At 34.8% G+C, this 15,296-nt stretch overlaps 1 protein-coding gene across 1 annotated transcript in view; it reads left to right on the top strand.

Moving 5' to 3' along the window:
• The window catches only part of LRP1B (LDL receptor related protein 1B), a gene marked incomplete at its 5' end in the record, with an annotated part of 5,941,474 nt that overhangs the window by 1,193,089 nt on the left and 4,733,089 nt on the right, over positions 1–15,296 (top strand). Inside the window, 2 exons of the mRNA XM_044073672.1 lie at positions 12,186–12,266; positions 14,827–14,991. Coding sequence (XP_043929607.1) covers positions 12,186–12,266; positions 14,827–14,991 — 246 coding nt within the window. The remainder of the gene's footprint in view (positions 1–12,185; positions 12,267–14,826; positions 14,992–15,296) is intronic.

Raw genomic sequence — 15,296 nt, 5'->3', positions numbered from 1 at the left:
ATATATTATCCAAAATATTCCAGTTGAACAATATTTATACCATTAATTAAATAATTTTATGCACATGTGATGATTCTAAACAATACCTATTTACCCACTTATAAAATCGAAAAATACTTCCCTGGCCATTCAGTGCCCTGCATAGCTTGTGGATCAGATGAAACTGACTTAGTCCACATCATATTGGGCTGTAATTATTCTAAAAAAGCTATGGAACAGTATCTGCTAAATTAAATTGTAATGGCATTAATATTTACAAATTTCATGGAAATTTGCAATGCTGCACAAGCCGCCTATTAAAATAAAATCCAAAGATCATGGCTTATTAATAACTAAGCTCACCTTTCACAAATTCTGTATTACAAAAATGGTTAGATTTAAAATCTTTGAATTGGAATGTATTCACTGAATGTTTATTGTAATATTATAACTGCTTAAAATTTTTAATCAGTTCTAAGAATGGTAAAAATAAGTGGCAATCAATTTAAAAAAAAATTCAGAAATCATCTCCTAATTTGTCTTTTAATAACATTTTTCTAAAAGGTAACTACCACATGTACCCAATATATTTCACCAGTTTATGTCATCAGTGCAACATCATTCTACACATCTATTGAACAAGCTTCATTCTCAGCTTTATATATACTCCAACACGTTTGTGATAATAAATCTTATTTGTTTGAACATAGTGTATATAGTTATTTATGTTTTTCTGAGTCTATATTTACCAATTTTATTATAGGTTCTTTGTAATTTTGCTCATTACGATCTTCATTACTTTGTAAATTCAGATACATTTTTTGAAAAAAAGCAAGTTTTCATTATATCAACACATTGGAGACTTGCTGTCATCATACCAATCCATAAGGGTTGTGCCGCTGATTCTATCAAAAACTTCAGACTGATCTGTTTAACATCTGTCAGAGCTAAAACTTTTGAAAGATGTTTACTTTCTCTAATTGAGTCAGATAACAATACCTGACCATTATGTGATCTGTCTCAACATTACTTTATTAAAATATATCTGCTTTTGACAACTTTTCTGACTTTTATGACCTTCTAGGTATGTCACCAAACCAGGGCCTAGGAGTGTGCATCATCTATTTAGATCTTTCTAAGGCCTTCAGTATCCCTCACCAATTAACTTTCATTTTCTGAATAGATATTCTATATACTCATATATCATTAACTAGATTAAGACTTGAATTATAATATAAAACAAAGAGTTAAGATTTGAAGTTATTTTTAGATTGAACAAATATTACAATACATGTATCCAGGGCTCTGTATTGGGTCCATTTCTGTTTAATATCTAATTATTATTACTACCATCTAACAGCATTTTTTGGATATCAGCATTTGCAGATGATATTAAAGTAGGACTTCTACTTACTAGTGAATGTGACAAAAATATTTTAACAACTACTTTAATAGTTTAACCAGTTGTCCTGATGATAGTGGCCTTAATATCAATCAAAATAAAAGTGGAATTACGTTTTTCTGTGTGCTATTTCCTTTGACAAAAAGTAGTCTGGGGTGTCCATTGAATTTCCTCCACTTTTTGACTATAAAGATTGTGGTGTTAGAATTAGTAATAGCTTAAAATTGAAGACAAATGCTCATTTTATGAAAAGTAAAATGAATAGAACAGCTGTCATGATATTAAACAAATGTTTACACTGGGGAGGCACTCTGTGGTCATAAGGCACTCAATGCTCATAAGACCCATGGTAGATTACAGCTCAGTATTTTGTATCTGTTGTTATTAGAAAGTGGTAAGATGAAATTTACAAAATTAATTAAGATTTATTCCACATTTCCATGCAAGTAAGTCTGGTATTGATAGAACATTACTCATTAAGTTATAGATACTTGCAAGGAAAGTTAAGCTTGGTCTGTGCAGCACATCAAGATGAAATGAGAATGTTGCTGAATGGTGAAATTTTGACTAAATCATAATTCCAAAAGCAGTAAGTGCCCTCATGCACTTAATGAATAACTGGAAAACCAGTCTTAGAATGGCATTTGTAACACCATGTATGGTTAGACTTTGGAACATGTTACATTTTGATATAAGAAAGAGCAATTCATTACATATGTTTCATAAATCATTGGATACTGGGAAGGGTAATTTGGTCTATTCAACCTGTCTCGTTTTTGCCCTCTAATGGCCTAAGTGACTAAAGTATGCAGCATCTGTAAAGTATGTATACTATGAACTTCAAAATCACTAGAATCAGAGATGTATAGTATTATTAGCAGGTCCAGGACTATTCACTGAAAGCACATTTCACTGAAACTCAAATGACTGTGCACAAATAACTGAAAGCTCAATTCACTGAAAACACAATTCACTGAAACACATTTCAATGAAAGTTATGTATGGCCTTTTCCCTACTGGAGTGTGACCCTGGAGTTAGTATATATAGCAAGGGTGGGGTGGGGGGCACCATTCCCCACATTGGGGGTGTGGGGTGTGGAGCCCCCCACATAGTTTGGATATATATTATGTTCAGAAAAGATTAATTTATTGGAATTGCAAGTATCCATGTATATAGTTCAAAATATTTAAAATAGGTGGGAGGCTATGTCCCCACCACTCCCAAATGTGGGGGGTGGTGCTCCCCACTCCCCCCTTACTATATATACTAACTCCAGGGTCACACTACAGTGGGGAAAAGGCCATATATAACTTTCAGTGAATTGTGCCCAGTCAAATGTGTTTCAATGAAATGTGCTTTCAGTGAATAGTCCTAGACCCATTATCAACATACTGTAGTAGTTTCCTTGCCATACTATGATTTCAAAATGGTATGCATTGCTGTATGCTGAGAACTCTTCAGCATTTTATATTAAAGCATCCATGCTTATTTTTCACTCTAAAAAAGGTCACGCAGTATATTTAAAAAAAAGTCATTGTAATTTTCTCAAAAGAAAAACATATAGTGAACAATGGCGTTTAAGAAACAAAGAAAGGAGATCTTCTTTTGCATATTAAAGGGAGTTAAATAATGTCCATGTAACAAATGAATGAAAGGAGACATGACATAGTGTTGATTCATTGTTATTAGTACACAGTGTGATGCTTTTTACTACCTTAGCAGCAGTAGATTTGTCAAGGGAAAATATTTTGTTAGAGATATGAAAGATTAATAATATACTGACAAAATGTCTGGTGAAGGTGTACAAGGACATTTTAATATTTATTCAAGTGTCACTGCAGACAAAGAACAAGATTTTAATATAACTTGTTGGCGGGATAAATTTGTGTCCCAAAGACTCTCCCATCTGTGGAAAAGACCCCCTCTCCATGTCAAGCAGAGTACTTCTCTAGCCCTCTTTAAGAGGAATCTGGATGACTGGATGGGAAACAAAAAATATACCCCTGGAATCCCATTTGTGTCCCTGCTGGACAGGGGAAACAGGTGCTGACTTTGAGGGAACCTGGGTGAAATTCTTGGCTAGGGTTATAAGGGCCTCCAGGCCAATAGCCTAGTATCATCCTATGAATCTATGAACCTAATAGGGCAAGGTACTAAACATGAAACAAAGTTGGCAATAGGGAATATAGGCAGATCCTTCTTTAACATGCCATAGTTGACAATGTTAACTCCTAAGAAGGTAGACTTAAAAGAAAAACAAAGAAAGAAAGAGAATAGATTTGTGTTTGCCTGGATTTCAGAATGATAGAATGGGTTAAACTCTGTGTTTCTCTTAAAGAGAACATATAAAGTTATTTTGCAGCTGTGTGGGAAAGAAAAGTTCTATATCCTAAAAAAAAAAACACTATGGTGAGATTTCAGTCCTGAGAGCCCAGTAACAAATTTTTCTCTCAGTTATGTCAAACTGGCAACATCTAGCATGCAGGCAATCCATGAGTTTGTTTATTTGTTTTTTTTTTGTTTGTTTTGTTTTTTTTTTTTTTTTGTTTTTTTGTTTATTTATTTGTTTTTAATTTATAAATGAGCAATCAGGCCAAACAGCTAAATGGTAGGGAAAATGTTATATGGGTCATGTATGTAAGAAAAAAGATTCAGCATTTACGCTAATTTCCCCAACTATTGCAAAGATTGTTTTTGTTTTTTTTCTAGTGAACAGTTGTATTAAAAAAGTATATGGCATGAATTTCAAAGACCCTGATGGTAGGAAGGAAAGCATTCCGAGATTAATTCTCAAGAACTAGAGAAGGAAGAATAAGTGCTCCAATATTTGTAGCTGCACAGGAATGATTTTGAACTGCAGGTCCAGGTTTATTATGATTGTTTTTTTTTTTTTAATAAAAAAAATTAAGTTGATTTTTTCTAATATTTGGAATTGTTAATGGTCACAAACCCTTTCACAAGCGCAATTCACATGCAAGGGATGAAGGTGGATGTAGGCAGATATTTAACCTGCCAATGTGGATGATTGGGTTGTAGTCTCAGCAGAATGGCAAGCAGTTGAATCAGCAGTACAGTTCCCTATAAAAAACAAGCTTTTATCCTCAGTGTGTCAGTCAAGAGTGAATGTTACATTCCTACTTTCAACTTATTCTGCTCTAATCAGCCTTATTTGCTTGTCAGATCTCTTGTCTGTCCTCCCTTGTGATTTTGGTTCACCTACTTAGGGTAAAGTGTAGAGCATGATTCTTTGAGGAAAGCCATTTGGTTTAGTGATAATAGTTGCAGGTTAGTGGTCAGAAGTGCAGGATCTAGTTCATGGGTGTTTAGTCATTTAATTTTATTATTGCCTCACTTTCTATATGGTTAATGTGACTGGCGGGTGGGCATGTTTTAGAAGTTTGTTTTCAAGGTCACTGATTTAGCTCCCCTTGGCCTGACAGTTGGTTATCTGATGATAAAAGGACATCACATTTCAGAAATTAACATGACGGATATTATAACATAGAGTACTTATATAAAAGCTAATAATCAGGTAGAGTTGGCTGAGTTTGTCTGGTGTTGCAATAATACAGGTGTCCAGTATATAGTAAAAGACTAGTCCACTGGTGCATATTGTGACACATGGCTTATATTTGGCAGTAGAATGTGAGAATATTTATATAGTTGTATTTACAGTCAGCAAAAAAAAAAATAAATAAATACAAATAAATTATATTCTAATCACTTTCTGTTCAATTAAATTAAAGAATATGAGAGAAAGGTGAAATGAGGAAGAAAGGAGGTCAGAATGAGAAAAACTAAGTGAAGAGAAGAGCTTTTGGTGGTGATAGTGAATAAGTAGTTTCTATTTAGTTAAGTAAGGTAATACATTGGTAGGATAGGATGAGTGGGTGGGATAATAACGGGTTCAGGCACCTAGGCCGCGAGACATTTCCCTGTGGTACAGTTGACTGGGGACACATGGCTGAAGTGGCATTCAGCTGCAGAAAAATATGGCTGTTTTCAGATTCCCTGTGGGCAAAGAGAAGCACACACTGCCATGCTCACAGCTTTAATAACCAAATGCATGGTGGCAGAAAAAGTAATGAGTGTTCTGCTCAGTGTACAGTACATACTTATGTAACTACAACATATACAACTGTGCTACAGCATGGAGGAAATCCTGTTGGCTACTGTAGCCACATTTATGCTCAAGTATGTGTTTAGGTAATGTTCCCTAGACACTGTAAAGGGGGTAGTGGTCCACACACTCCAATTATAAAGGCACTGCCCATTGTGCACTGCATTTTTACTGCCACAGACATGCCTTCTGGCCAGCCAGCTGCTGATGCCTGCTATATTGCCTGCTGTCTCATGTTCCCTTGGGGACCATGGACATTGTTTTCCCCCTGTGCATTTGGTTATTGCAGTTGTGGGCATGGCAACGTATTCTTCTCTTTGCCCACAGGGAATTTACAAACAGCCATATTTTTCTGCAGCTGAATGTCACTTCAGCCATGTGTCCCCAGTCAAATGCACCACAGGGAAATGTCTCACTGCCTAGGCACCTGAACTCGATAGTAACATGTTAGTAGGATAGTTTTATAAGTAAGGGAGAACATAGTTAGTTATTCAAAGTTAGCCGGACTGTTACTTGAGAAAAGCCATTAGTCTGATAAATTATTTTTTGAGAAGTTTTTTTACATTGAGTTGACAGTGGTTCTACTAGTGCGAGGAAGTGTATTTCAGGCTTTTGCTTCATGGCATGAATATAGAGTCCCCTGCACTGTTTGTAGATTTGGTAACTTGTATTAATGATTTATTTGTTGATAGGACTAACAGCAGTTAGATTTAAACAACCACCTTCTTCACTACTAGTTTGAAAAAGCAGCAGTCCTGTCTCAACAACTGTTAAAATAATTTCCATTGTGTTAGTGAAAGAGTTATCTACTCCATCATAAACCTTGCATGGGTAAATGGTTTTGTTTTTACTGGATATTTTTACTGAACTTTGAACACCAAATAGTATAGCAAACATGCAGATAACAGGAGAAACAGTTGTTACACTGAAGGTCACAACTTGATAAACTAAACTATTCACACTATTTACAGCTCAGTTATTAACAGATCAGTACATTCATTTACACTGCAACAATATTCAAAAAATATATATCACCACTGTGATGAAAGGAGGTACTGCCAGCACAGTTAGCTGGAATATTTTGTAAATAGTTAGATGTCATTTGTGAATCACAGACTAATTTACACAAGATGTTGGTGTTGCAAATGCATTTGAATCGTATGTCATGTGTATATCAAAATGATCTGCAGAGACATTTGGGTTGAAAAGGTATCTGTAAAGTGCTTGTGTTTGAGATGTATCCACAGTGTGTCCTGCTGGAGAGAAAAGAAATGTACATACACTATTTTAACTGTTTAAATGTATATGTTTTAAGAGAGGAAACTGTTAGACAGGAGGTTAACCTCAGTCCAGCAAACTTTAGAAAGATATCTGAAATTAAATCACTTGATAGGCTAGGCCATAAAGATGCGATCTCAGGTTTCAATGAAGCCAGAGACACAAAATCTGTACTAGGAAGCTTTCTGCATTGTCTCTGGGGTGAAATAATTACTACTCTGGAAATGTGGAGGTATGCAAATGTTTTATGACTTCCAGCACCTGCCAAAGATCTGTGCAAAAGCACTGTGTGTGTACTTTTACAGTTAGGTGCCAAGTCCTTCGAACTTCCAACAATGGGGGTTTGCATGAGAACTAGAAGGCAGGTAACCTGAAGTGGTCATTCTGCAAGCTATCTCAGAAGTAATATTTTAAATATTATTTTGGGAAGTCTCGTAGTGAGACAGGGCATTCTGTATTCTGTCTTGGGCCTGACAACAACAACAAGGACCATTCCCACATCACCTTCCTTGCTCTATTAGGTAAGCTGTTAGGGAATAGTGATTCTCTTAGATTCAGTCGGGAATATAGTGAAGCTTAGTTTAGATATTGTTTTTCTTTATTTGTCTGAGCCTGTCTTCCAATGTTATTTTAAATATTCATATGATTTGAACTCTGATGTCACTGTGAATATATACTTAGTATTTTCTTGTTCTTTTATTATTTATTATTAAATATATTTAAACCTTTCATTGTGGTTGATATTTGTAGAGATATTTTAGTTCTGAGAGTACTTGCATATTTATTTGGTGGCACTGTGTAGGCCACACCTACTAGGCTTGCTCTTGGTCAAACTACCATTTGTATTAATATTAATTTCACTCAGTATATTGGGTACCCTTGGAAGAGCCTTAAGGTAGCTAGCAGTAGTGTGCAGTGGCATTTGTAACTGCCTTATATTCTGGGCAAAAGGGGGCATAGCTAGTAAACCTATGCAAGCCTCTCCCTGGTGTGTACGTGTGTGTGTGTGTGTGTGTGTGTGTGTGTGTGTGTGTGTGTGTGTGTGTGTGTGTGTGTGTGTGTGTAAATCAAATCTCAAAAAGTGTGTGTGTCAGCTACTTGGGCAGGGGCACGAAACAATGGCAGGACAGAGAGGGTGTGCTGGAGGCCTTGGCTTGGAAACTCAGCTGAGATCTCAACTTTATAGCTGTGCCAGTGGGGAGTCTTACTGGGGATCTAGAGAAAGAGGCAGAAACCAGCCCCAGACTGACTGCAGTCTCTGTTTGCTCTTAAGGGAAATTGCACTTGATGCAGAGCTGCATCTGGAAAGATTGTATGTGTACCTGTTATCCTCCCAGTGAATGCCCCCCACAGGTGCCAGTGGTGAGGATGGAGGCTCCTTGATTACTGGCCCAGAGGTGGAGATTCATCACATATTGGTTGGATGTGGTGGGATATCCACATCACATATTGGTTGCCAGTGGTGGTATATCCACATCACAACCACTACAATTAATATTCATAAGAGAAAGTCCTTTTCCATTAAAAATGGTATCCTTATTAGAGATATGGCTTAATGTTAATCTGAGTACCTATATTGTCAGTAATCACATTTGTAATCTAAGAAAGAACTGACATTCCTTCATTGTTAAACTGCCATTACCAGAATCCCATCTAAGCAATGTATTTTGATTAATCATAATATTTTTAAAATGACTTGCAGTGAAATAAAATAAAAAAAAAACATTATTTTCAGTACTATAAAAATTCATTGAAACTCTTTACCTTTAGAATTACAAGAAAGTCCATAGATACTAAAAGTAACCCGTATTATTTAATTCCTTGTGATCCATGTCAGTAGCGGTGGTGTACCTTAAATATATAGACGACTTTTTTATCTAGGAAGGTAGTGAGGAAGATTTGATTAAAATTATGCCACACATAAACAAGTCTATACCTTAACTGGTGTGGTCAGGTGTCTGGTCAAAAACCCGGATTAAAATTTTAATGTTTCCGTTATTAAGAAAAAAGAAATGCATACTTTACTGTCTAAACTCCACAGAAAAGCTGACAAAATCCTCTTCAAATCCCAAGACTGTCCTGCTCTGTGCTTTACATTCAGATACTACCTCAAAAACAGGCCACTTAGATCAGGGGATCAGAAGCTATTACATGTTCACAAACCTAACCGCTCATCCAGCCATCTTGTTTTACTCATTCTTAATAGTCAAGAGCTGGAATGCTTTACCTCTATCCATTAGAAGAACTAAAAATCCCTCCAATTTCAGAACTTCCCTTCATAATCACTTCTCCTCATGCTGGAAATGTACTTGTAACAAGCCCCCCCTAGAAAATGTGTAACTCCCTATTTCTTGCCATCACTGTTTTGGTGTACCTCCCCGCAGTTGGGTGGGCATTCAAAAGACATGCGTAAATGGGCGTGCCTTCATTGAAGGTTGAACGTCGAGCTGGCACCTCGGTGTTCATGAAAATCTACTGCCAGTCATTTCATTAGTGGACCAGAGTTCCGTTGTGGCAACCGCTAATCAGGAAAAGCCGAAAGACAACAACAACTGTTTTAGTGTAAGATAGTGCTAATGTAGCAAGTGTTTATAGATCCAATAAGCTATGTAGATATACTTATTTTTCTGCTGATTGTTTAAGATTGTATACTCCTGTTATTGTTCTCTCAACAATCTGTACATACTTATTCTTGTAATTGCTTTTTAATTTCTGTGAAATTTGATCTTTGTAATTTTAGCTGTTAGTTTTCTGTACTGTGGAGCTTTTCACCCTGGGCCTCCACTGAAAATGGGTTCTGTTAAACCCAGTGGACTTTCCTGGTAAACAAAAAAAATAAATAAATAAATAGATAAATACAATAAAACCCATCTTTAGTAATATATATTTGCATGGTAAGAGATGACACCCTATATATAGCAAACATATTATTAAAAGTCATTCTATAAGGATGTTGAGATAAACAACAGAAGGCAGTGTTTATCAAAGAACTACACAATCTGAAAGAAATGTTTCTAAATAAGGGATATGACATGACCAGCAAAGATAGTATTTTCAAGGACATAAAAGATAAAAAGCAGATAAACTATTTGCTGATATTAACCAGCACATAGGTCAAAATGAATAAGATAGACTTAATTAATAATTCTCAGTATATATCCTAAACATAAATAGAATTTTAAGTGACAAATGGAAACTTCATCTATGAAATACTAAAGTACTGAAACGAGTGGCAAATCTCACCTTGCTTATAAAAGAAATGATAAAATAAAAAGTATTTAGAAACTAAAATAAAAAAAAAATGAGTCACAATAGGTTGATATCATAAACCGTGCTTGTCACTGTCATTTCTGATTCTTACCATAATACGTCTAGATATTTCCACTATAAATTCCAGTCCACATTATACACTTTCACCACCTGAGTGGCAATCACTCGTATGTTTTCTTTCATATTTCAGCTTCTTCACTTCCTTCAGTTTTTACATTTTGTTGCTGTATTCATTTATACCTTGTCAGAAAGTAATACTGTCTTAAACCAAGAAAACTAGGTTTAAATTTAAATGTGAGAAATGTGATATTTTGTATATACTTGTATTAAAGATATTAAAAGTAACCCGTATTATTTAATTCCTTGTGATCCATGTCAGTGGTGGTGGTGTACCTTAAATATATAGATGACTTTTTTATCTAGGAAGGTAGTGAGGAATTGATAACCAAGTCATGTGAAGTTAACTATATGATGGATATAGGTAGAAAAATAGTAGTAAATTGCATTTATGTGGACACATAACATCGTTAAATACTAGGGTGTTATAAACAATTAGCCTCTTATTTTGAAAATGTAAAAACAAGAAAAATAGACATGTTATGTGCCTTGTATAAATCTCTGATTTATTTGCTATGCCATACTTTGCATGTATCCTAACACTGATATAGCAAAATGCCTGTCACTATCGAAAGGTTATTGATTTCTACATCTTGGAATATTTCTTATCAGGAAAGATCAATAAGGCTTAACTTGTTTAAAAGATTAAAGTTTCATATGAAGTAAATTCTGTTGAACATTTAGACATTTTGTAGAACAATTGCAAACACTGTTTTATTGTACTATCACGTTTCTTGAAATATCATGTTTTTTCTTCCTGTGCATCAGTACTTTATTGTATAACCAGCATCTTTGGAGCTTTTCTTCCACGGACTCTGCAGAAAATAGTACTCGGAACGGACTTTTCTTTTACATAAAAGCAACAAACAAATAAAGTTATGTAAGCACCACCAAGTCTAGAGGTTTAAACAACTTCATTAAAAACAAGACAGTCTTCTTTAAATGTTATTACTAGTTTAAGCAGAACTCCAATAAGAAACAAATTTATTATATATTTCAATTGCCAGAGTATATGACCACTTAAGAGTATGAATTAAGCAACTTGAAAGTAATAAAGCATTTAAGCAGAGAGTAAAAAATGTGGGTGGTAGATACGACAAACTTAAATGAGGCATGCTCATACAATGAAATCAGAAAATCTCCAAGTCACATATTTTCTGAATAGTTATATATTGCAGTACAGGAAAGTATGAGGAACAGAGCATATGCTTTTCTTTCTTTTTCTCTTTCTTTCTTTCTTTCTTTCTTTCTTTTTCTTTCTTTCTTTCTTTCTTTCTTTTCAGTAGAGTGTAATTACTATTGTGATGCATGGGCTACATTTATTATGTCCCATATCATGACAAAGACAAACCAGTTAAGCAATTCCGATGTAAGACTCAGTCTTACCAATTGTTAAGAGCCCATGCTTCACTTGTTAAGAGCAGGTAAGCACAAGGCGATAAAACCTGCCAGTACTAGCCAGCAAACAAAAGTAGCAGAATTAAAAAAAAAAAGTTTTTTTTTTTTTTTTCTGCCTGCCATCTGTGTCAGAAATCCATTATTTACTTTCTGAAATAGCATAATATATTAATAAATACTTCCCACAGTGCTTGCAAACTACTTAATTTGAAAGCTGGCAAAACACTTAGTGATTTTTTTTCTGTAACTAGTACTACATGGAGTAGATACATTTCCATTCACTACAGAGCTGTGTTCATGACATGGATGCCAAGATTCACCTGTCTAGCTTTGTACTCGGGGTACATTTCTTGTCATCTGTGTCAAGAACACAATGTTCGGATTATGATTGGAGACCCAATTATAATCTTCTGTGTTATAAATATAATTGTTCTAAACCCCTATTTTTATGTATATTTTTTCTTGCAAAATTTTATTTATTGTTATGTGTGTTTAATATATATATATATATATATATATATATATATATATATATATATATACATACATACACACATGCGTGTGCATGTACATGTGTTTATCAGTAACATTACATCTGCATGTTTTCACATATTTTGCAGATTTCCCAACATGTGAGCCTCTAACCCAATTTACCTGTAGAAATGGGAGATGCATTAATAAGAAGTGGCGGTGTGATTCAGGTAAGCATCTAAATACTGTACACTTATTTTACAATCTTAAAACAGTTTCCTTTCTTTTGAGCTGTTCATTATATCCATCTCAGCTTCTTTCCTTCCAGTTTGTAAAATCATTCAAATATTCATAATTTGTGTGACGTTTGCTTTACTCTTGCATGCTTCAATGAGGAAGGCAGATGTCAGTATTAATTAATGTGAAATGCTTATTTTGTAAACAAAGCAAAATAATAAATAAGTCTTAAGAGAAAATATTGCATAGTTAACCCATTCACATTTCTGAGAGATCAGATATATAAATATCCCTTAATCAAAAAATAATGTCACTTAAGGTCTATAAAATTAAATTTTACAAATAGTGGTGGCTTTGCTTTTATAACAGTATGGCATTTCTGAGAATAGGGCTTTTAGATATACCTGGGCCCTAGCTAAAGTGCGGAAGCAGTTTACTATATGTACACACATCTGATAACTGGTTTACTTGGTATTAAGTTGTGAGGCTTTTAAGGTACGAGTAATAAATAACTTGGAAGGAAAATGAAGTAATATACGTCATGGTGGGGGTCTCCTAAGATTCATTAAATGACTGATAAATAATATAGAGATGTTACATTCCAGTCCAAATGTTTCATTTATTGTTTTATATTGTTTGCATTTGTTAAACACTGATCCCAGTGAACCATTTTTAAGTTCAATCTGGTGTCAGTACACATTGGATTATTACAAATAAACACTGAAATTGCTTAATACAAATGAAGGAATAAAAGGGAAGTGAGTGACTTATAATTAAGTAAAATACTGAAGTAATAAAAAGGCAATTCGATAAAGCATTTGGGTCACAACTGTACATTTTACTGAATGGTACTTAAAAAAATGATTTACAAATATGACAGTGTTCATTGAATAGAGCCTGTGCAATAGTGTTGTTGTGAGGTATTGAAAGACAGGACTTATGCAGAAGAAAGAAAATGCAGAGGAGGAGAATAAAGAAAGGGATGTTTGTGGGGTGTTTTGGGACGTTATACTGTAATGGAAGAAGAGATCAGATAAATCAAAGTAGAATAACTAGAAAAGGAGAGTGATTTATGCAACTGCACCCCAGCATTTGCAATGTGCTTGTTTGAAAAGGTGATTTCTTAATTCATGCTTGAGCATGAAATGAATATGCTAAACATCCTAAAGAGATCCTGGCACTTAAGTAATAGAAAAAAAAGGAGTTGTGACTCAGCCTTCATGACCCTTGTTCAAGCAGTATGCATGTGCAGCAGAGGATTAGGTCAAGATGGAGAATTAATGAGCGGTGACTGGTCAGTTCACCCAATCCATTAGAGGGCTGCAAGGTACTACTACTGTGTGTTTTAATAGTTTTTGAAAATTGCATTTTACTTGTTAACTTTGTTGATAGTAGCTTTGTAAAAAATGTATATGGAGCTTTTTTTCCCCCCAGGCCTCCATTGAAAATGGGCTCATTTTGGCCCAATGGACTTTCCCGATTACCAAACTGCAAATAAATAAATATGGACCTGCATTGATGGCGTTTAAAGGTTCCATTCAAGAAATGTATAGTGTTCTACCATGATCCAGATGGAGAAGAACAGTCTAGCATAAAAGAATACTCCTGTTTCACTCTAGCAAAGTAGACACAACACATTACCTTCTGACCAGAAAGGTGGATGGGTTGGGTCATAATTAGAAAAGACAATCCACCATGAATGATAGGCCTGTACAGTATGATTCTTGGCTCTACTGAAAGAGGCTATGGTTAGTTTGAACAAGGAATAGTGGGTCATTTTGAAGGTGAGGAAACAGAATAGTTAGTTTGACATAACTAAGGATAAAGGAAAAACATCCGCCTCCTAAAAATTATAAGCAAGTGTCTTAACCAAAACTTATGCTCAGACTGTGGCTTTAGTAGGGTTACTCAGCAATTATTAATCAGTATGTTAATTAAAACAGGGAACTATGTCAGCCCAGTATCCACTTATGTATCCATTTTGCATCATAACCATGAGACTGTATAATACTTCAAACAAATAACTTAAAAGAGTAGCATTATATGAAAAATAATACCTTAAAAGTAAATCTCTTTTCTACTGTTAAATTTACACTGGAAAGTGACAGTTCATTGTAATGTGGTTATACAAGTAAGGTATATTTTGAATCCATGACTTGTAAAGAGAGGAGTTAAACCAACTCTAAATCAGGGATTGGGGATTCTGAAAGTACAAAATCTCAGAGACTGATTTAGAATACAAAAACATAGATTGCTCCTAAGTACCAGTTAACAGTAAATAACATATAAATCAGAAACAATTATAGCCTGCCTTTCAGTATAATAGGGCAGCCTTGGATAGTGAAAGGTTAATTATCTAGTTCACTTTATTATATTACCCCACATATATCACAGTGTACAGATTATTTGTACATTTGAATCAATATTGTGTACCAAACTTTAAAATCAGGCTACTAGGCATTATAGTTTACCTGTATGATAATATTTGTTTTACTAAATCATAAATTATTAGAAGCAAATTGAAATGAATTTCACAATGGCTTTGTATTTCAGATGATGACTGTGGAGATAAAAGCGATGAGCTGTCTTGCTCTCAAACTTGTTCCCATACTGAGTTTCAGTGCTCCAGTGGTAGGTGCATACCAGATGACTGGACATGTGATGGAGACAACGACTGTGAAGACTTCAGTGATGAATCTGCAGCTAACTGCACAGCAGGTGATACTGTACTGACCACTGCACTGTTGCAGGGTTGCTATACTCTACATACTGGAGATAAAAACTTTAGTGACTGCATGACTTTTAAGCATAACCTGGTATTGTGACTGCAACAGCTTTCAGAAATGTCAAGTGCAAATATATGTTGTACACGTACTCTTTATCTCTGTCTACCATGCAAACTTCCTTTCTGTGCAAAATGCATGTATGTGTAACAGTAGGTATATATCACTTGTGTGTATATTTGTGCATGGTGATATTCAGATTATTCATATATCCATTGAATGGCACAGTGGTGCAGCAGT

Source organism: Protopterus annectens, chromosome 6.part0, assembly GCF_019279795.1.
Source record: "Protopterus annectens isolate FY-2018-M chromosome 6.part0, PAN1.0, whole genome shotgun sequence".
NCBI lineage: Eukaryota > Metazoa > Chordata > Ceratodontiformes > Protopteridae > Protopterus > Protopterus annectens.
The sequence above is the reverse complement of the archived record's forward strand: the minus strand, read 5'-3'. Positions and strand labels throughout refer to the sequence as shown.